This window comes from Pan paniscus, chromosome 2 (genome assembly GCF_029289425.2).
Source record: "Pan paniscus chromosome 2, NHGRI_mPanPan1-v2.0_pri, whole genome shotgun sequence".
NCBI classification, from domain to species: domain Eukaryota; kingdom Metazoa; phylum Chordata; class Mammalia; order Primates; family Hominidae; genus Pan; species Pan paniscus.
This window is the reverse complement of record NC_085926.1, coordinates 127,970,958-127,993,442: the sequence shown is the minus strand read 5'-3', so window position 1 is coordinate 127,993,442 and position 22,485 is coordinate 127,970,958. Positions and strand designations below refer to the sequence as shown.

Sequence of the window (22,485 nt, the reverse complement as noted above, 5' to 3'; positions counted from 1 at the left end):
ATCCTTCCCAGGTATAGCTTCCCCATCCAGATAAAGTCAGATAATAGGCCCGCTTTCGTCGCTAAGGTAAGTCAGGACTTGGCTTCCATCCTTAAGGCAAATTAGAAACTACATTGCGCTTACAGGCCCCAGAGTTCAGGACAGGTAGAAAGGATAAATCGGACCTTAAAAGAGACCTTAACTAAATTGACTATAGAGACTGGCGCTAATTAAGTAGTCCTTCTCGCCTATGCTCTGTTCCAGGCCCGTAATACCCCTTACAAACTAGGCCTTACCCCTTACGAAATCATGTATGGCAGACCTCCACCCCTGGTTCCTAGCTTAAAAGATGACCTGCTTAAGTCTGAAACAGAAAATGTCTCTGAATTCTTATTTTCCTTACAAGCCTTACAGAAAATTCACCAAGAAATCTGGCCCAAGCTGAAAGAGCTATATAAGACCAGTCCCCCACCGACACCCCATCCGTACCAGCCGGGAGACTAGGTCCTAGTTAAGCGACACCGACAAGAGACCCTAGAGCCCAGATAGAAAGGACCACTCCAAGTACTCCTGACCACACCCACCGCCCTGAAAGTAGAAAGCATTGCGTCGTGGATCCACTACACCCACGTCAAGCCAGTGGACCCAACCTCCGACCTTCTGAGGCCAATCACGGCGGCGGCTGAAGCACCAGACACGTGGACTGTGGACAGAGCTAAGAACAACCCCTTAAAACTCACCCTGCGCCGGCAGCATAGCTCACTGCAAACATGCAGTTAAGTAGTCTAACTCTAACATTAGTCGCCCTAGTGGCCGCTGAAGAAAACATAAAGCCAGCTCCTAATCCCTTTGTCTAGAGATTCTGGCTTTATGAAAACCAAACCCACCCTAGGCAACCTCATAAGCCCAGGAAATTAGTGGCCAGTGCAGATTGCCCCTCCTCACGGTGCAATAGCCCAATTTTACTAAATTTTACCGATTTCCCAGTAGCCAAACCAGTGGCACCAATAATATGCTTCGAGTATGATCAGACTGAATACAATTGTAAGCACTATTGGTGGCACCAAAGTGCCAGCTGCCCTTATAACTATTGTAACATCCATAAATACCAATAGTGAAGTAGAAAAGAACAGATAGATCCCAGATGGCCCTTCCATCGCAGACAAGATAGAGACCCTTCATATACATAGATAAAGACCCCTACAACTCCCGCTAGACCACCCCTCAACATGAGGCTGTATACTACTCCTCCACCTCCACATGGCCTAGCAGTCACCTCTATCTGTGGCGAAGTCTAGTGCAGGTACGGCCCCTGGTCCATAGAAATATTCAGTGACAAGAAAACCGCCTAACACAAGATTTACGTCCTTTTTCCTGGTTAAAATTATTGCAAGAAGGATTAGAACTTGCTAACCTTACAGGACTTCACAGCCTGTCTGGCTGCTTTCTGTGTGCCACTCTAAGGCGTCCACCGCTAACCGCTGTCCCCCTGCCATGAGGATCCTCCACCTCTGCCCAAGCTAACAACCACCGAAACCTCTCATATGTCCCTATCCCTAACGTGCCACTATACCTAAACCCCAGTCAAGAAAAGTTTCCCTACTGTTTCTCAAGAACTAATTCCAGCCTCTGCAGCATCACTGTAACGCCCCCTAATATCACCTTAAAGGCTCCGTCAGTCATATTCTTCTGGTGTAATGGAACATTATCTAAAAACCTATCAAGCCCCTCTGTTACCAACCTACTGTGTCTTCCTGTCACATTAGTTCCCCGGTTAACTCTACTTACTGCCAGTGAGTTCCTAAGGTATACCGGTAACTGGACTAGTGCTGTTATTCACCCAGACCCTAGACCGAGACCTGCACGAGCCATATTTCTCCCCCTCATTGCAAGAATCTCCCTCACTGCATCCTTCATGGCGGCCGGACTGGCTGGGGGAGCCCTAGGTCACACCCTCATAGAAAGTAACAAGCTGTACCAACAATTTGCCGTTACTATAGAGGAGTCAGCTAAGTCCCTTGCCTCCCTCCAGCGGCAGCTCACGTCCCTAGCACAGGTAACCTTGCAGAACCGGAGGGCCTTAGACCTACTCACTGCTGAAAAAAGAAGAACGTGTATGTTTCTAAAGGAAGACTGTTGTTTCTACATAAATGAGTCAAGGCTTGTAGAAGACCAAGTCCAACAGTTACGCAAGTTAAGCACAGAAGTAAGAACACGGCAGTTTGCTTCAGCTGCAGACCAATAGTAGAACTCATCTATGTTTTCTCTGTTAGCCCCCTTCCTTGGACCCCTGCTGAGTCTACTATTTCTGCTTACCGTAAGACCTTGTGTTGTTAACAGAATTTTGCGGTTCGTTAAAGAAAAGTTTAACACTGTACAACTCATAGTCCTCAGAGCCCAATACCAACCTGTAAACGCTGAAACAGAATCAGACTTATAAGACCCAAGATTGGCTCTAAAAAATACCTGAAAAGAAAGGGAGGAATGAAAGGAGCCAGGCACATTCCTCAGCCCCGGGCTCAAAACAAACAAGCCCAGTACAAACACATCCCATCCTCCCATCCCACCACATATCGCCATATATCTCTCAAACTTCCTGAGCCCAGTACAAACACCACCAGGAAAGTCTCCGATAAGGGGACAGCTGTTCAAAGTTTTACTGAAAGAGCGGGAACCAAAAGAATTCCTTTGTTCCCCTGTAACTTTCAGGCTATAAAAAGCAAACACTCGCATTGTTCAGGGCCCTCTTGTATGCTGTGGAATGGAAGGACCAGGTTCGAACTTGTAGTAAAGATCCTTGCCGCTTGGCTTTGACTCTAGACTCTGGTGGTCTTCTTTGAAGAACTAACGGTCTGGGCATAACAATAGACACGTTAAGATGATACAGTTTCAACAGACAGTCTTTCTCTCTCTCTAGGTATAAATATATTTGTGATTATATAGTTCAATCCAAGCAAAACTGATCCATGAAAAATCCCAACTTATACAGATCACCAGTTTTGTAGGTGAGCTGTTATTTGCTTCTCAAAGGATTTGTTACCCAACAAAACTAAATAGAATTCCTACCTATTGTAGAGCCCCCTTTGTACACTTCAATATGAATGTATTTGTAGGTTTACTCCTTACTTCAGTATAGCAAAGTACAACCAGGATAGATTCCAACCTCCAGGCCCATATCTCCCATAAATACTCCTGTAGAAAGGGAAGGTGGGTTCTTTAATGGAAACCACAAGTATCTCTTTGAGGCAGACATCTGAACTCATGACCAACTTCTTAGAAAATGTACTCAAAGGGCCAGGCGCGGTGGCTCATGCCTGTAATCCCAGCACTTTGGGAGGCCAAGGCAGGTGGATCATGAGGTCAGGAGATTGAGACCATCCTGGCTCACACGGTGAAACCCTGTCTCTACTAAAAATACAAAAAATTAGCCGGGTGTTGTGGAGGGCACCTGTAGTCCCAGCTACTCCAGAGGCTGAGGCAGGAGAATGGCATGAACCCGGGAGGTGGAGCTTGCAGTAAGCATAGGTCAGGCCACTGCACTCCAGCCTGGGCAACAGAGCGAGACTCTGTCTCAAAAAAAAAAAAAAAAATCAAATCATTATTAAACATTTTTACCAATTGAATGGTTTTGGAGTACATTCTTTAAAAAAAAATTAACTATGTTTTCTTCAACAGTGCATATGTAATGCCAACTTTGTATGATATTGCAAAGAAAGCTTTTACTATGTTAAGCAGATTAAACCAACAAACTTTTCCTTGAATTCTTTGGGAACAAAGTACAATCTGGTCCAAATCATCCTAACCTAGAATGCACCATCAGCTTGACAGTCAGTTGTTCCTGGGTTTACCAGATTTGGGGCAGACTTTTCATGCTTCTCTAAGGAGAGATTCTTAACTGACACCATCCCTTGTTTTTGCCCTTTTCCTAGTAAAGGAAATGATTTGATTTGGTATCATATCATCTTTCTTGTTGTTTTTTTTTTTTTTAATTAGAGATGAGGCCTTGCTGTGTTTCCCAGGCTGGTCTCCAAATTCTGGGCTCAAGCCATCCTCCTGCCTCAGCCTCCCTCCCAAAATGCTGGGATTATGGGTGTGAGCCACTGTGCCTGGCCTCTTTCTTGTCTTTTAAACAAATAAATGTAAGCTGGGCATGGTGTACATTCATATATTCCCAGGTAATTGAGAAGCTGAGGTGAGAGGATCCCTTGAGCCTAGGTTTGAGCCCAAGAGTTCAAGGCTGCAGTGAGCTATGATTGTACCACTGAACTCCAGCCTGGGTAACAGAGTGAAACCCTGTCTCTGAAAAACTAAACTAATGCTAGGCATTGTGGTTCAAGCCTGTAATCCCAGCACTTTGGGAGGCTGAGGTGGGTGGATCACGAGGTCAGGAGATCGAGACCATCCTGGCTAACAAAGTGAAACCCCATCTCTACGAAAAATACATAATTATCTGGACATGGTGACGTATGCCTGTAATCCCAGCTACTTGGGAGGCTGTGACAAGGAGAATCACTTGAACCTGGTAGGCGGAGTTGGCAGTGAGCTGAGATCTCACCACTGCATTCAGCTTGGGTGATGGCAGTGAGCTGAAATCTCACCACTGCACTCAGCTTGGGTGAGAAGGGTGAAACTCTGTCTCAAAAAAAAAAAAAAAAAAAAGACACGGTCCTGTTTTCATGGGGTGAACAGTTGAGGGAGAAAGGCAAGCATTAACCAAATAGCCAGACACATCATCATGCCCTATTGTGACAAATGCTATTTTAGAAAAGGGAAGAAGACTATAGCAGTGGAGGGGGCCTAATTTAGCTTGGGTTGGTGGTTTAAGTCTTCCAAAGAGAAGCATCCTGTAGGATGAACACTAGCGTATGCACACTAGCTGCAAACTAGGGGCTGAGACACTGAGGCTGCTGAGTGGGAGAGGAAAGGTGTTGATGAGGAGGAAGATGGCCCTGGTTTAAACTGTTGAGAACAGGGTCCTGCACACAGTAGGAGCTCCATGAAGAGTGGTTCCTAGTGTTTTCACCAACATATCTGAAGTGGAGCGGGATGGTGATCAATCACACCCCAGTTCCCGACCTCATTCTAAAACAGTTTGAAACAAGGAGATGCAAAAATCTGACAATTGTGTTGACAACGGTGATTTTAAAGGTCCTAAAAGATTCTCTGGATATCAGAGCCAATTTCACATAGTAAAGGGGCACATTCCCTGCAGTGGCCTGTGTCATACACAGCCAATTTAACTTTTTACCGCCTGGTTACTCTGCAAAGTGCACCCTAGAATGACCTTCCTCTCTGAGCTCCTCTTCAAAATTCTGATTCTTTCTCAAACTATAAAGCCTCTGGCATTTGCCAAGAGCCAAGGCCCTCCTGAAGCCACAGTTTGAGAACAAGCCAAGAGGCAGACATGACAAAGAAGTCCCACCCCTGGCAGGGAGAGCTGACACTTCCCGGGCTACGGCATCCTTCTCAGGGCCCAGAAATGAATGAGAGGTAATTAAAGCAGAAAGCATTTTGCAGCAGCTCAGCTCAGCTCTCCCAAGCTGCCATGGTCCCAGGATCAGTGGTGTGCCCTGAGGACAGCCAAGGGACATTCCTCGAGGCCCTGGAAATCATCAGCCACCTCCAGCAACTTCACCGGGCCTCCCTGGGAATCTCCCTTGCTGCTGATGGGCACGAAGGCACCAGGGCCTCCTGTACATGGAAAACTCACAATCTAGGAATGTCCTGTGGTTGTTGATCCTGGGACATCCCCAGAAGAATTTAGTTAAGCCCTCCAAGAAAGGAAACAAGGTTTTCTTGCTGCTGAAGATGTCTCACTTGTTCTTTTTTTAAAAAGCAGTGCAATTGAATTTGCAGTTTGTTTTTGCTTTCTTTCCATTTCCTGTTGCTACTTCTCCAAGATCTCAGCTGGGCTGAGGAACAAACAAAAATAAGCAATTTTATGCAGGAGGAATATTCAGTTTCCGCTCCCTTCTCCCAGCCTGCGGCAGTGTGCTTGGCCTGCAGAATTCTTCCTCTGCCCTCTGTTTCAGCAGGTGTTGTCATCTGCCAGCTGCTTTGCCTGGGGGTTCTGACATCTCAGGGCTTATTCTTAGCATCAGTTCAGCAGAGTCTTAAACCACCTTCAAAGGAGTCGGTCACGCTGCCATCCTCTCTGCATCTTTCTGTAGTCCTTTCTGATAATATTTAGCAAATCACTTTAGCACAGAGTCTTCGAATTCTTTCCAGATTTACGATGGAGACACAGAGGCAAAGAACTTGGGGTAGAAAGCAGAAGAGCAGGTGCTGGGAGAGTTTAATGGTGGATTTTGAGTTGGTCACAGTCATTTTGCTTTACTAAGTCCAGGGAAGTTCATCTTCAGAGTTTACCACTGTGTGTGTGTATATATATATATACATATATATATATATTTTTTTTTTTTTTTTTTTTTTTTTTTTTGAGATGGAGTCTTGCTCTGTCACCCAGGCTGGAGTGCAGTGGCACACTCTCAGCTCACTGCAACCTCCACTTCCTGGGTTCAAGTGAGCATGTCCGGCTAATTTTTGTATTTTTTAGTAGATACGGGGTTTCACCATGTTGGCCAGGCTGGTCTTGAACTCCTGACTCAAGTGATCCACCTGCCTCAGAATCCCAAAGTGCCAGGATTACAGGCGTGAGCCACCATGCCTGGCCCAGAGTTAACCACTCTATTGAGGTGTTGTTTATTTTTCTTAAAATTCTATTACACGTGAATAAAATTCAGTGATTTTTAGTAAATTTAGAGTTGTGCAACCATCACTACCCTCCAGTTTTAAAACATTTTCACAATCCCCCGAGGCTCTCTTATGCCCATTTGCCATAACTGCCCCATTCCCAACCCCCTGGTCCCAGGTAACCACACATCTACTTTCTCTCTAGATTTGCCTTTTCTGAATATTTCATACAAATGGAATTATGCAATGGATGGTTTTGTGTGTGTGCGCACGGCTGACTTCTTTAACTGAATGTAATGTTTCAGAGGTTCATCCATGTTGTAGCATGTATCATATCAGTACTTCACTTTTTTTTTTAGAGTTGAAGTCTCATGCTGTCACCCAGGCTGGAATGCAGTGGTGCGATGTTCGCTCATTGCAACCTCTGCCTCCCAGGTTCAAGCAATTCTCCCTGCCTCAGCCTCCCAAGTAGCTGGGATTACAGCCATGTGCCACCAGGCCCAGCTAACTTTGTATTTTTAGTACAGACGGGGTTTCAAATATGTTGGCCAGGCTGGTCTTGAACTCCTGACCTCAAGTAATCTGTCCACCTCGACCTCCCAAAGTGCTGGGATTACAGGTGTATGCCACCATGCCAAGCTTTCATTCCTTTTTATTACTGAGGTGTATTCTGCTGGGTGGATATATCATATCTTGTTTTTATTCTCCATTTTTTAAATATTGCAAAATGGGCCTAAAACCACCTCTCTGGAGGATTTGATGATCACGTGGATAGCATTGGGTTGTGTGTATGTGTGTGTATCTAACAGGGAGAGGGAGTGACTCTTGCACCGATTTGGAAAGTGATTTTAAAATCTTATCTACATTGCATTTAAAAATCTATTAAGAGTCCACATTTTAAAAATATACCACGTATTTAAAATATTTCTTTTTGGCTTTTAGTTCCCAAGAACATACTCATAGTGATTGATCCAGCCATTCCTAATCTAAAACCTTCTTTGAAGCAGAAAGATGGTGAATATGGTAATTTTTATGGCTTACTACCAGCATTTCTCTTTAAGTAAAGGTAAACAGCCCCTGGGTGACCACAGTTGGGCACACATTGATTAGAATGGAAGAGGCTGTCAGGAGGTGTGTTTGAGGTACTGGTCCTGGTGATGATAGTGCTTTAGCCAATAGTTGCAATGAACACCAATTTATTTTGTTTTGACTTTTTTAACATCAGAAGTAGGATAAACCTCCCCTTCATTCTCCTCTCACTTCCTAAAAGGAAAATCACTTTGAAAAAACATCTGCTCAGAAATAAATTTGGGCTTCCTGGGTTACACAATGAGCTTTTTGCAAAGCTCAGCCCATTGGATCCTGCGTAGGCACCAGTGCCGGCTAGCACCTGAGGACCTCTGTACCTCTGTACCTCTGTACACGCCACCTTCCTCCTTAGTTTCCTTCCTTCCTTCTTTCCTTCCTTCCTTCCTTTCTTTTGCTTCAGAGTTTCACCCTTGTCACCCAGGGCCAGCTAGGACCTGAGGGCCTCCTTACCTCTGTACACACCACCTTCCTCCTTAGTTTCCTTCCTCCCTCCCTTCCTCCCTCTCTCTTTCTCTCTCTCCCTGTTTTCTTCCTTCCTTCCTTCTTCTCCTTCTTATTTCTTTCTTTCTCTCCCTCTCTCTTTCTTTTCTGTCTCTCTTTCTTTCCCTCCCTCCCTCTCTCCATCTCTCCCTCTCTCTCTCTTTCTATCTTTCTCTCTTTCTTTCTTTTTCTCTTTCTCTCTTTCTTCCTTTCCCTCCCTCCCTCCCTCTCTCCCTCTCTCTCTCTCTCTCTCTCTCTTTCTTTCTTTCTTCCTTTCTTTCTTCTTTTTCTTTGGTGTTTTGCTTTTTCTCACCCAGGCTGGAGTGCAGTGGCACAATCTCCACTCACTGCAACCTCTGCCTCCAGGTTCAAGTGATTCTCCTGCCTCAGCCTCCTAAGTAGCTGGGATTATAGGTGTCCACAACCACACCTTGCTAATTTTTGTACTTTTAGTAGAGATGGGATTTTACCATGTTAGTCAGGCTGGTCTCAAACTCCTGACCTCAGGTGTTCCCCTCGCCTCAGCCTCCCAAAGTGCTGGGATTAGAGGTGTGAACCACTGCACCCGGCCCCTCCTTAGTTTTCACTTGGCTTTTGTAAATGGGGTGGAGGGGTGGGAGGGGGTTGAGGGGGTTGAGCATTTGGATTTTCTTATCAAATCTAGAATGGAATTCAAACCCATGGGGTCCCTAATAGAAATTGCAGAGACCCAGTAGAGCATCTAAGATGTGAGGCTTTGTTGAGAGTTTTGTTTCGTGTTACCTTTATTGTATGTATTAGGTCTTTCCTCCCTAAGTATAAAAGTAAAGTATGTTTGATATGAAAACCACATGAAACACCCCTAGTCCAAAAGCTCAGAGAGAACTATGATAATGTTCTTCTGTGTCCTTCTAGCTGGCCACCTTGGCTTTCTGGCAGGCTCTGTGTTCCTTAGCTCCACTTCTCTTTCTTTTTTTAAAAAAATCAACTAATTCATTAACTATTATTATTATTTTTCTAAAGACAGGGCTTTGCCAAGTTGCCCTGGCTGGTCTCGAACTCCTGGCTCAAGCAATCCACCCACTTCATCCTCCAAAGGTGCTGGGATTACAGGCATAGGCCACCACACCCAGCCTCCACTTATTTTTCTAACAGGGTTCCCACCCGATCCATAAACAGCCTGGTCCCCCTGCAGTGGGGGCCTGAGAGCCAGCACTGTGCCATCTCTCCTCAAAGGCATCTGTCCTGTCTGACATGGCTAGGATTCCCCCAAGCCACCACCAGGCTACCCTATCATAGGCTTGCTAAGCTCCATCCAGGAGTGTAACCAGGATCTAAAAGCGGATTTGCCTCACGTTTTGCTGTTGTTTCGAAAAAAAAGTAGCCCAATACCACCTCCCTCTGTAATGGAGGCTTGTTTTATCTCTGGCCACAGAGCGGACAGCAACTCCATGCTTAACATGAGATATTATTGACCGGGGGTGGTGGCTCAAGCCTGTTATCCCAGCATGATAACAGGTGTTATCACATTACTTTGGGAGGCCAAGGCAGGCAGATCGCCTGAGGTCAGGAGTTCAAGACAAACCTGGCCAACGTGGGGAAGCCCCATCTCTAATAAAAATACAAAAATGTGCTGGTCATGGTGGCATGTGCCTGTAATCCCAGCTACTCAGGAGGCTGAGGCAGGACAATCGCTTGAACCCAGGAGATAGAGGTTGCAGTGAGCCGAGATCGCGCCATTGCACTCCAGCCTGGGTAACAAGAGTGAAACTTCATCTCAAAAATAAATAAATAAATAAACAATTAAAATAAAGCGAGATGTTATTAAGCTTCCAAGGGGTGTGATGAATGTCACTGTCTTTAGGATGGGAAAATTCATTTGTTCCCTTCCGCAGTGGAGAGGAAGACCAGCACCTGAAGTTCGAACCAACACTTAAAACAATTTTTAATCCTTTTTGTACTTTAATATTTTCAGGGACTGCTTACTATTTAATAAGTGCTCTTCCTGGGTTAATCTATAATTTAGCCAGAGGCCCATTTGTTTGATTTCTGTGACTTTTAATTATTCTGGCTGTCCCTCAGGTAGGAACAGCAGAGGTCTCTTAGAATAGGCATACTATGAATAGCTGTGATTAATTGGTTTTGCATTTTTCATGAAACAGGCATGAACTTCGACCCAAGCGAATCGAAGATTCTGAGGAAAGATGGAATTCTTGTTAGCGACTCTCTGGCAGCCTTTGCTTACATTAGAGATAGGTTAATGAATCAAAGCTTCCTAGAATGCTGATGGATTTACTAAAGTCTTGTTCATAAATGTGCTGTTCAATTATAACACTCAGAGAACTAAAGGACAATGACTTCAAGTTTGACATGCCAACCACCGCTTCTAAGATTCAGAAACACAGAGGCCTGAGTTCAGGCACAGTCACAACCAGGCAGTCAGCAAGAGAACCACATAAACAGACAAAGTCACACTATTTAGGAGTTGAGCTCCACAGATATTGTTCGCTTTTGAAAAGTAGAAACCCGAGGAATGCATTTCCCAGCTCTAAAATTTGGGAAGGAACTAGAATTATTGAATTCCAACCCTGGCTGGAAGAAAAATGAGCCAGAAGGTCACTTAGTAAACAAGACAGATGATTCCCCATGAAGACAGAACCACTTTCTGGGTCATGAGTGTTATTCCTAATGGTTGCCAAGGATTCCCTTGTTAGTCTTCCCCATGAGGATCAATCAAACTCAGCCCTCATGAATTAACAGAGCCAAACAGCTTATACCAAGGCCAGCCACACCACGGGGACCTCTTCATTGAGGGGAAGGTATGTACAATTTTTCCTCACCCCCCTCTCTGCTTATCTTAAGATAGAATGCATTTTGGAATGTCATCTGCAAGTTTCAGCAAAGACTGCCTATGTTCAGAGAGACAAAAACCAGAGACTTTCAGTAAAATACATGTTAATGTAACACATAACAGTATTACTATTCAAGGCCTGCAAAGATAGGGCTATTCGGGGTAAGCCTGTCTCAGAGGAAAATAGAGGCTTAGGGAATGTATTTGTCTGTTCTCGTGCTACTAATAAAGACATGCCTGAGGCTGGGTAATTTATAAAGGAAAGAGGTTTAATGGACTCACAGTTCCACATGGTTAAGGAGGCCTCACAATCTCGGTGGAAGGTGAATGAGGAGCAAAGTCACGTCTTACTTGGTAGCAGGCAAGAGAGCTTGTGCAGGGGAACTCCCCTTTATAAAACCATCAGATCTTGTGAGACTTATTCACTATCATGAGAACAGCATGGGAAAGACCCACCCAATGATTCAATTACCTCCCACCACATCCCTCCCATGACACATGCGGATTAGGGGAGCTACAATTCAAGATGAGATTTGGGTGGGGACACAGCCAAACCATATCAGGGAATAATCTCAATACATGAGATGCAGAGTTCTGTCTCGGGGTCCCCTGATGTTCTATTCTCCTGCATTAGGATTCCTCCTGTGTGTGTGTGTTGTGTGGTTGTTGGTTTCTTCTGTGGGTCCTCTCTTTTCTAGCCACCTTCTCATTTTCATGACTTGCTGTTCCTGATCATTGTCAATGTTAAGAACCGTAAGGATTTTTCTTGTCAGAAATATCCTCATATTTACAAAGACCCCAGGGAGCTTCTTGGAGAAAAGCCAACATGAAAATCCTCCAGACAGAGAATAACAATTGAAGGGGAATGAGTCTCACATTGTGCTCAGTGAGCTGTGGCCATGCTGTGTGCATTACCCCAACTACCTTGTCGGTTCCTCTCAACAAATGCCTCAGCCAGCCCAGCTGCCATAACAAAGTACCCGAGACCGGATGGCCTAAATAACAGACATTGGTTTTCTCACTGTTCTGGAGGCTAGAAGTTCATGATCAAAGTATCCACCACTCCCTTTCTGGTAAGGGCTGTCTTCCTGCCTTGCAGACAGCAGCCTTCTTGCTTGTCCTCACATAGCAGAGAGGGGGAGAGACAGAAACAGAGACATCTCTTCTTTTTATAAAAACATCAATCCTATCAGATTAGGATTCCACTCTTATGACCTCCTTTAACGTTAATTAGCTCCTAATGAGTGAATTGGGGGGAACACAATTCAGTCCACAGCAACAACCCTGAGAGATGGGACTCTGGTCCCCTGTTCTGCACTTGAAGCCGGTGGTCAGAGGAGTTGAGCCATTTGCCTGAGGACACCATGGACAACAGCAGGGCCAGGATTCAGGCTCAGCTAATACAAGGCTTGCACTCCAGCTACTCTGAATTTTGAGGGATGCAACCACCTCCCCATTCTGATCCTGAGTTGTCTAAATTAGCTTTCCTCCATCCCTTTCTATGCTTTTATGTCATTTTCATTCCCAGAAACCACAGGATAGAGATATTCATTTAGTGACTGTCTCTCCTTCTAGTGGCTCAGCTCCACAGGGGCAGTTGCTTTGTCATCTTATTTTGCGTGGTGTCCCTGCATTTAGGATGCGGTGCTGGTACAGAATGGGTGCACAATCAGTAGTTAAGGAACAGTTGAATGATGACTGCTGATCTGGGCTTATGAGCTTTTTCCTGTGCCTTATTGTCATCCAATATTTGCTATTTATAAGATGTAAATTTTTTTTTAATGTGAGGAGTTGATGAGCTGTTATTTGGTTTTATTGAGGGGTGTTTTGAGGCATTTATCTCAGCAAACCATGGCCACGCCTCCATATAATGTCCAAGAGAAAGAGTCTCTAAATGCACTGTGTTGGATGTTAGCTAAATGAAATCACCACAAGAAGCTCGTGACTCAAATCACAGAGGCTCACAAAGCCCTAGTAGAACGGGGGCCTCTGGGCTTGCCTGTGGATTTTCTTGTTGTGTCGGTATCACTGTCTGTGTGGCCACTCTAGAGGTGAGAAGCATGCAGCGCATGCTCGGGGGTCTGCAGGCCAGTGTGCCGCAGAGGTGCACGTGGACATCAGGCTGGGCCATTTCGACGTAAACAGGCAGTGGCCACCAGCCATCGTCACACAGTGCTGAGCTCCATCCTCAGTGCTGCTGGAGAGAGGTGCCCAGAAAACTCTGTCGCATCCCCGGCCCCACTGTGGGGATGTGACCCATGGGATGAGCTGGGGTCTCTAGGCACCCCCAAAGCAGGAGCAGCTGGGAGCCAAGAGTGTGAGCAGGGCAGTTTCCAGCCCAAACCACCCAAATAGGTGGCAAATCGAGTGAATCTAAAGTACATTTCCCAGGTCAGGCTGCAAGTAGCTTTGACACAGTAGTGCAGTCCAGTGTACATGGGGACAAAGAGATGAGAAACCAAAATCGAGAGGTTTGTCCCCTGATATTAAAGCACAGAGGTTGGCAGAAGGGAGACGGAGATGAACAAGTGTTCCTGGTGAAGTGTCTCCTGGGGTCATTTGAATGATCTGTGAGATGGTTTCCTCAACATTGAAAAAGCCTCTTCGGCATGATTGAATTTAGTGTAATTTCAATAATACAGACTTACTCCCTGAATTCATTCTAGAATCAAGATCATGAGCCTGAGGAAGCTCATAGAAAAAAATTGGAAATTAGAGAAATGGAAACGGAGTGGTGTGTGTGTATGTGTGCATGTGTGTGCGTGTGTGTGCGTGTGTGTGCGTGTGTGTGCATGTGTGCACGTGTGCAGTTATGCATGTGTGCGTGTGTGTGCATATGCACGTGTGTGCATGTGTGCACGTGTGCATGTGCGTCTGTAAGCATGTATGTGCTTGTGTGTGCATATGTGTGAGCGTGTGTGCATGTGGATGTGTGCATGTGTGTGCATCTGTGTGCATGTGTGTCTGTATCTGTCTGCATGTGTCTGTGTGTGCATATGTGTGCATCTGTATGTGTGTATGTGTGTGCATGTGTGCACGTGTTTTTGTGTGTGCATGTGTACGTGTGTGCATGTGTTTGTGTGTACATGTGTATACATGTGTATCTGCGTGTGCATGTTTGCATGTGTGTGCCTGTATGTGCATGCATGTGTATCTCTGTGCATGTGTGCATGTGTGTGCATGTATGAGTGTGCATGTGTGTTTGAATGTGTGTTCATGCATGTGTATCTCTGTGCATATGTGTATCTGTGTGTGCATGTGTGTGCATGTGTTCATATGCATGTGCATGTGTGTGCTTTCGTGTGTTTGTGTGCATGTGTGTATCTGTGTGTGCATGTGTGTATCTGTGTGTGTGCCTGTATGTATGTGTATCTGTATGTTGTGCGTGTGTGTGTATCTGTATGTGTGCTTGTATGTGTGTGTGGGGTGCATGTGTGTATGCTTGCATGTGTGTGCATACATGTGTGTATGCATGCATGTGTGTGCATACATATGTGCATGTGTATCTGTGTGTGTAAGTGTGTGTTGGAAGTTCTTAGCAAGGCAGTGTAATAGCTGGCTCGGCATGAACCATTGTCCCCTGGCAGATTGTGCCCAAGGAGACTTATGTATTTAGACAGCCTTGCAGGAGAATATGACCTCTCCTATTCCACCGAATTACTGTTTCATTGACATCTGGCTTTGGGTGTTTACCTCATATGTGTCTGCAGGCATGCCTTTTGTGGCCTATTTCCGTCGCTGCCCCTGCCCCCTTGGGGCAGTGACAGATATGTCATCAGCCTCTGGCAGGCCCTGCTGTGGGCTTTTGGGGCACAGGGGTAAGGAAGCTGGGCAAAAGTGACAGGCTTGCAGCCTGGGATGTCCTGTGTTGGGAAGCATCATTGTTTCATAAGGGAGGAACTGCAGGGCCACAGACAAGCTCGTACTGAAAGAGAAACACAACAACACGCTCCAGAGTCAGAGCTACGTGATTCCCCCACCAGGGAGGACCACTGGAAATCAGCACCACCTTGTCACGGAGATGTGGATTTGGATGTGTTCCCACGGTCTCCAATCTCTGGTTCCATGACAGAAGGTTCCTGTCACACCAATAAGTGCTGTCAGACCAGCGCTCGGTATGGTTTGTGCTTTCTTCTGGACAACCCTCGGGCCCTGACTGCTGCCTTGATCCTCTCAACAGCAATAGGGCCCCGACAGGGGGAACCCTCGCCATGGCCTCGGGGTGTCTTATCTGGACATGAACGAGCTGGAGTGTGTGTTTGCCCCAAGTCAGGATCTAAGAGTGGAAAGGAGCCTTAAAGGCCATAGGACCCCCTTCGGAGGCTCCCAAGTGCATAACAGCAGCTGATCAAATTAAAGTCATTCACTCCAGCTGGGGATGAACCAAGGCTAAATTTAAAACAATGCCGGCAATAACACAGTGTGAAGATTCTGTTCAATCACAAGGCAAACTCTGTTTTTCCAGAATACAGAATAGGAAAAGGAGATACAAAAGTATAAAGTAGTCCAAGTGATTCTAGAGAACAGTTGACATTCCCTTAGTGTAAAGCCTGGGACCATGGAGAGAGCCCTGGCCTGAGCTTGGGGTCCCAGCAAAGTGGTGGCTTTGCACAAGTGACTTGACTACAACAAGAGGGGTTGGGTTGGACCAGCTCATCACTAAGATTCCAGCTGACCAACATCTGGTGAGTTTGTAACTTCAAACTAGTTGATCCAGATGACTCGGAAGCCTCGTTCCCAGGGACCTGCCAAGCTTTGCCCATGTTGTCCATCTCTGGCGGCTGCATCTCAGCAGAGTCGATGCAGACTAGCCCTAAAGAGTCTCACTTAGCAGGAGGCAGGCCTAGGCCAAGAGGCACCTGGAGTCTTATGAGAGAGAAGCTCTCCTGGCAGGAGAACCCAGACACCCACCTCCCAGGAGAAGAGGAGAGAGAAAAAATGGGAACTGATTTTGTGGAGCCCCATCCCCAGGGCGCCAAGTTGAGGGCTTAAATCCATGATTCCCTCCTTTTATGCACTCAGCAAATATTTTCATAATGCCCACTCTGTGCCAGAGATGGCACTGGGGATTTGGCAAAGAACAAGACGGTTCCAGCCCCTGCCCTCAGGGATCTTGCATTCTAGGTGGAGAGAAAGGATGGCACCCAGTCAGCAAGTGAGTGAGGATTGTAAATTGGGCTGTGAAGAAGACATTCAAGATACTCTGAGACTAAATGACAGGGGACCTGGCTAGGCTAAGGCAGGGGGAGGTATCTAGTAATGCTGGATGAAGAGGGAGGAAAGAACTTTCCAGGCTAACAGAAGAGCACATGCAGAAACACCAGGGTGCGCAGGCATCTGATGCAACACGAGTGAGGAATGGGAGGACAGAGCGGGGAGCAGAGAGGAAATGGAAGGTCTCGGGAGTTGAACTTGGGGAGGGTGAAAAGGGCCAGGTCATAGCCGGCTTCCTAGGCTGTGGTCAGGACTTGACTTTTATTAGGTTGGTGCAAAAGTAATTGTGATTTCCGCCATTACTTTTTTTTTTTTTATCAGAGTCTGTCTCGGTCACCCAGGTTGGAGTGCAGTGGTGTGATCTTGGATCACTGCAACCTCCGCCTCCCACATTCAAGCCATTTTCCTGCCTCATCCTCCCAAGTAGCTGGAACTACAGGCGCACACCACCACCCCCAGCTAATTTTAATTTTTGTAATTTTAGTAGAGATGGGGTTTCACCATGTTGCCCAGGCTGATCTCAAACTGCTGACCTCAAGTGATCCACCTGCCTCGGTCTCCCAAACTGCTGGAATTACAGGTGTCAGCCACCATGCCCAGTCAATTTCTGCCATTACTATGATGAAAACAGCAATTGCTTTTGCAACAACCTAATAGCTTAGGAGACGGAAGAGGTCATCTATATGTTTTAAGTCAGGCAGTGGTGTGACCCAACGGGTATTTCTAAAAGATTACAGAGTCCATGCAAGAAAGATGGCTTCATATGGTCTGTGGTTGCTTTTGCACTACAACAGCAGACCTGTTATATTTGCAACAGAGACCACATGGCCCATAAACCTGCAATAGTTCCTATCTGGCCATTCACTAGAAGAGCAGGGCAAGAGAGCAGGATGGGGCCCAAGTGCCTGCAGGGAAGATGGAGCAGAACAGTGTTTCACCCCTGTTTTTCAGATAATTTCACGAGGTCGAAAGACATCTTAATGAAAGTGAAAGTACAAGGTATTTACCAGGAGATATTCACACCAGAGGCCATGTCTCACACCTGCAATCCCAGCTTCACACCAGATTCAATGGTTCACACCTGTAGTCCCAGCATTTGGGGAGGCCAAGGCAGGAGGATCACTTTCAGCCAGGTGTTTAAGATCAGCCCAGGCAAAAATTCAGACCTCATCTCTACAAAAAAAATAATAAAAAGTTAGCCAGGCATGGTACTACAAGCCTGTAGTCCTGGCTACTCAGGAGGCTGAGGTGAGAGGATTGTTTGAGCCCAGAAATTCAAGGCTGCAGCACGCTATGATTGTGCCACTGCACTCCAGTCTGGGTGAAAAAGGGAGACTCTCTCTCTTTCTCACTCTCTCTCTCACACGCTCTCTCTCTCTATATATATATATGTATATATATATGTATATATATGTATATATGTATATATTATATATATGTATATATATGTATATATATGTGTGTATATATGTACATATATATACTCACAATATATTTGCTGTCAAATTATCATCAAAAGTATATAGAAAATATACAATCCTTGGGCTGGGCACAGTGGCTCACGGCTGTAATCCTAACACTTTGGGAAGTTGAGGCAGGTGGATCACCTGAGCTCACGAGTTCAAGACCAGCTTGGCCAACATGGCAAACCCCATCTCTACTGAAAATACAAAAATTAGCTGGTGTGGTGGCACACACCTCTAATCTTAGCTACTCAGGAGGCTGAGGCGCAAGAATCGCTCGAACCCGGGAGGCGGAGGTTGCAGTGACCCCAGATTGTGCCACTACACTCCAGCCTGTGCGACAGAGTGAGACTCCATGAAAACACAAAACGAAACAAAATAAAACCAAACCAAAAAAACAACAACAAAAACAAACAGGCACTTCTGACGCAGGCCGCAACATGGATGAACCTTGAAGACATTATCGTCAGTGAAATAAATAAATCCCAAAAGGATAAACATGCCCAAGCTCAGTGGCTCACACCTGTAACCCCAGCATTTTGGGAGACTGAGCCAGGCGGATCACTTAAGTTCAGGAGTTTGAGACCAGCCTGGCCAATATGGTGAAAGCTCGTCTCTATTAAAAATACAAAAATTAGCTGGGTGTGATAGCGCATGCCTGTAATCCCAGCTACTCAGGAGACTGAGACATAAGAATAAGTTGAACCCCCGATGTGGAGGTTGCAGTGAGCCGAGATCATGCCACTGCACTCAAAACTGGGTGACAGAGAAAGACGCTGTCTCTAAAAAAAAAAAAAAAAATTAAACACGGTATGATTCCACTTATCTATCAAGTGTCTAGAGTAGTTAGACTCCTAGTGTTACAAACTAGAAAGGTGGCCCCCAGGGGTGGGCGAGAGAGAGGAGTGGAGAGCTTGGTGAATGGTTGCAATTTCCATTTTGAAAAATAAAACTGTTCTGGAGATGATGACGGTGATGGTTGCTAAACAATGTGAACGTACGTAATGTCATTAAACTGTAAACTGAAAAAGAGTGGAAACTGTAAAGGTTTATACTGGCCATTCTATAAGAAATAATATATATTTATAATTTTTAATATTTATACGTGGTATATTTTCCCATAATAAAAGATAAAATTAAAGCAGTTGGATCTTTAAAAAGCAAAGAAAGAAGGGAACAATACACACCAGCTTTCTCCTGATTAGAGGAAGAGCCCCAAAGCTTCTATGGACACTCACTTTTCTCTTCTTCTTCTTGCCTTATTAGAAGGAAATCCTTAGAGGTTGGGGAACTTGGGTGACTTTGGCTAATAAGGAGCTCTGTGCCTTGAGCCCCCCAGGCCACAGAATAGTAAATAGTCAGTCTGTGCCTCCAGCCCTGTAGTGTGAGGTTCCAGTCCTGTGGGCTCCACTCCCGTCACCTGTATCAAGAGCCTCACGTCTCACCCTGTCTTCTTGCAAGCCTTGAGGATGGAGTCTGAGCCTCCATGTTGCACCACACAGGGAGGATAGTGGACCTGTTCTCTGTGGTCATGGCCCAGCAGAGGGGAAGGGCAGTTCAGTGAGTGTAGGGAAAAGAAAGAGAGATCAGACTCTTACTGTGTCTATGTAGAAAGGAAAGACATAAGAGACTCCATTTTGAGAAAGACCTGTACTTTCAACAATTGCTTTGCTGAGATGGTGTTAATGTGCAGCTTTGCCCCAGCCACTTTGACCCAACCTGAAGCTCACAAAAACATGTGTTGTATGAAATCAAGGTTTAAGGGATCTAGGGCTGTGCAGGACGTGCCTTGTTAAGATGTTTCCAAGCAGTAGACTTGGTAAAAGTCATCGCCATTCTCTAGTCTCAATAAACCAGGGGTGCGATGCACTGTGGAAAGCCGCAGGGAGCCCTGCCCTTGAAAGCGGCGTATTGTCCAAGGTTTCTCCCCATGTGATAGTCTGAAAAGTGGCCTCATGGGAGGAGAAAGAACTGACCATCCCCGAGCCCGACCCCCGTAAAGGGTCTGTGCTGAGGTGGATTAGTCAAAGAGGAAAGCCTCTTGCATTTGAGAGAGGAAGGCCACTGTCTCCTGCCTGCCCCTGGGAACTGAATGTCTCAGTATAAAACCCGATTGTACATTTGTTCAATTCTGAGATGGGGGAAAAACCGCCCTATGGTGGGAGGTGAGACATGTTGGCAGCAATGCTGCCTTGTTATTCTTTACTCCACTGAGATGTTTGGGTGGAGAGAAACATAAATCTGGCTTACATACACGTAGAGTCATAGTACCTTCCCTTGAACTTCATTATGACATAGATTCTATTGCTCACATCTTCGTTGCTGACCTTCTCCTTATTATCACCCTGCCCTCCTACTACATTCCTTTTTGCTAAAATAATAAAAATAATAATCAATAAAAACTGAGGGAACTCAGAGGCTGGTGCCGGTACAGATCCTTGGTATGCTGAGCGCCAGTCCCCTGGGCTCACTGTTGTTTCTCCATACTTTGTCCCTGTGTCTTATTTCTTTCCTCAGTCTCTCATCCCACTTGACTAGAAATACCCACAGGTGTGGAGGGGCAGGCCACCCTTTCAAGTGAGTGCTGAGGGACGGTCGGGAGCCTTGTTTGGTTTCCTCCTCCTCAGGACAAACAGGAGAGTGCGGTGGGCAAATGGGAGGAGACCAATGTGCAAACTGTCTGCTCACCAGACTGTGCAGTTGCTGTTCTTTGTTGTGCTGGGGGTCTCAGAAATCTTATTCAAAATTTTGCTTTCCTCCCCCACTGGTTGTCCTTTTCATAGACATCTCACCCATGATAGCAGGCAATCAGTCCCTCTAAACTATTCCCTAAGAACAACAAAAAGATTATGAAGGTGATGATGAGGATAAAGAGGATGACGACAGACATCATGGCATCATGAACCTTTACTGAGGGCTTCCTAAAGGCCAGGCTCTGAGCTCTGTGCTCTATGCAGCTGGTTTCATTTCATCTGCCTAGTCTCCACATTATTAGTGCACACTTCAGGATGATTTTACAGACTAGAAAAGGAGCAACGCCTTTTCAGATAACTCATACTAGATCATGAAGTCAAAAAGGGTGAAGTCCAATTTGAACCAGGCAGTCTAAGTCCAGACACATGGCATTTGGCCAGTCCTCTCCCTGCAACCAACCTGCCCTCTCAAATCCTCGTCACTCAGGCGGATGCCTCTCCTCACTGTGCCCTTCCCTTTGGGCGTTCCTTGTAGACCACAGCTAGACCAGTGGGTGCCACAATCACTGTGTCAAGTATGGAAAGGACAGCTGAGATCACATCGAGGATTCCAGAAAAAATTGGCACAGGATCATTCGGGACACATCTCTCCCTTGCCCCTGTTCCTGGCTTTCCTTATAGCTCTCGACTTCCTCAAAGGAGTCATCAATTCAGAGTTTGGCTTCCATTCCTATTGAGGAAGCTGGAAAGCGTTTCAAAAATGCCCCTCCGATGTGCCTGTGGTTAAGACCTCTGAGCTCTGCTTAAAACTTTTGGAAGCTGGGAGCGGTGGCTCGTGCCTGTAATCCCAGCCCTTTGGGAGGCTGAGGTAGGCGAATCACAAGGTCAGGAATTCGAGACCAGCCTGGCCAACATGGTGAAACCACGTCTCTACTCAAAATAGAAAAAAATGAGCCAGGCGTAGTGGCGGGTGCCTGTCATCTCAGCTACTTGGCAGGCTGAGGCAGGAGAATAGCTTGAACCTGGGATGCAGAGGTTGCAGTGAGCCGAGATCACTCCACTGCACTCCAGCCTGGGCAACGGAACGAGACTCCAACTCAAAACAACAAAAACAAAAACAAAAACCAAAAAAACCCACAACTTTTTGAGAGTTGGAAGACCAGGAAGTATAGCACCTGGGACTTCGAGTCTGGCCATGAATTTTGAATACCACTCTTTCTACTTCTCTGTATGGCAAGGGGTGAGACGTCCATCCTCTGACACTCAGCACTCTCATCTGACTTGATTTCCAGTTGATCCGATGGAAGTGAGTGATGATTAAGCCGATCGTGGGTGCCCGCTGCGTGATCTCTAGGTGACGGATGCATAAAGTAAAGGCAAAGTGAATTTTAGATACATTCCTTAAGATGTTCAGCTTCAACTCCACACAATTCAACGGAAATATCCCCTGACCTGAAGTTCTGCTTTCCCTGCATTCCAGACAGGACATTTTGTTGTGTCCTTCTCTCAGTAAGTAGTGAGTACTGTGAGAGGGACAAGTGAGTGTCTTTGGTTTCTGATTCCCCAGAGCCTATATCTTGCTTGGCACCTAGGAGACAGCCAAAGTCAAAATCTATGTTAATGATTGAATTGACACTTCCTTGCTTCACCAAAATTGGCTGTCATCAGCGTGACTTTGACTTACTTGATGCTTTTTGTTTTTAGTTTTTTGAGACGGAGTTTTGCTCTCGTTGCCCAGGCTGGCGTGCAGTGGTGTGATTTCGGCTCACTGTAGTCTCTGCCTCCCAGGTTCAAGCCATTCTCCTGCCTCAGCCTCCCGAGTAGCTGGGACTACAGGCGCGCGCCGCCATACCGGGCGAAGTTTTTGTACTTTTAGTAGAGGGAGGGTTTCACCATGTTGGCCAGGATGGTCTTGATCTCCTGACCCCGTGATCCGCCCTCCTCGGCCTCCCAAAGTGCTGGGATTACAGGCGTGAGCCACCGCGTCCGGCCAAACGTTCTGATGAAAACTCAAAGTCCACCGAAGCTAAGGACAGGAGTCAGA

The 22,485-nt window shown here is 46.0% G+C and overlaps 1 protein-coding gene across 1 annotated transcript in view; it reads right to left on the bottom strand.

The window, feature by feature from the left end:
• The window catches only part of ALG1L2 (ALG1 chitobiosyldiphosphodolichol beta-mannosyltransferase like 2), a 68,904-nt gene extending 55,702 nt beyond the window's left edge, over window positions 1-13,202 (bottom strand). The window contains 1 exon segment of the mRNA XM_063602696.1: window positions 13,071-13,202. Coding sequence (XP_063458766.1) covers window positions 13,071-13,202 — 132 coding nt within the window.
• Window positions 13,203-22,485: the final 9,283 nt, after the last annotated feature.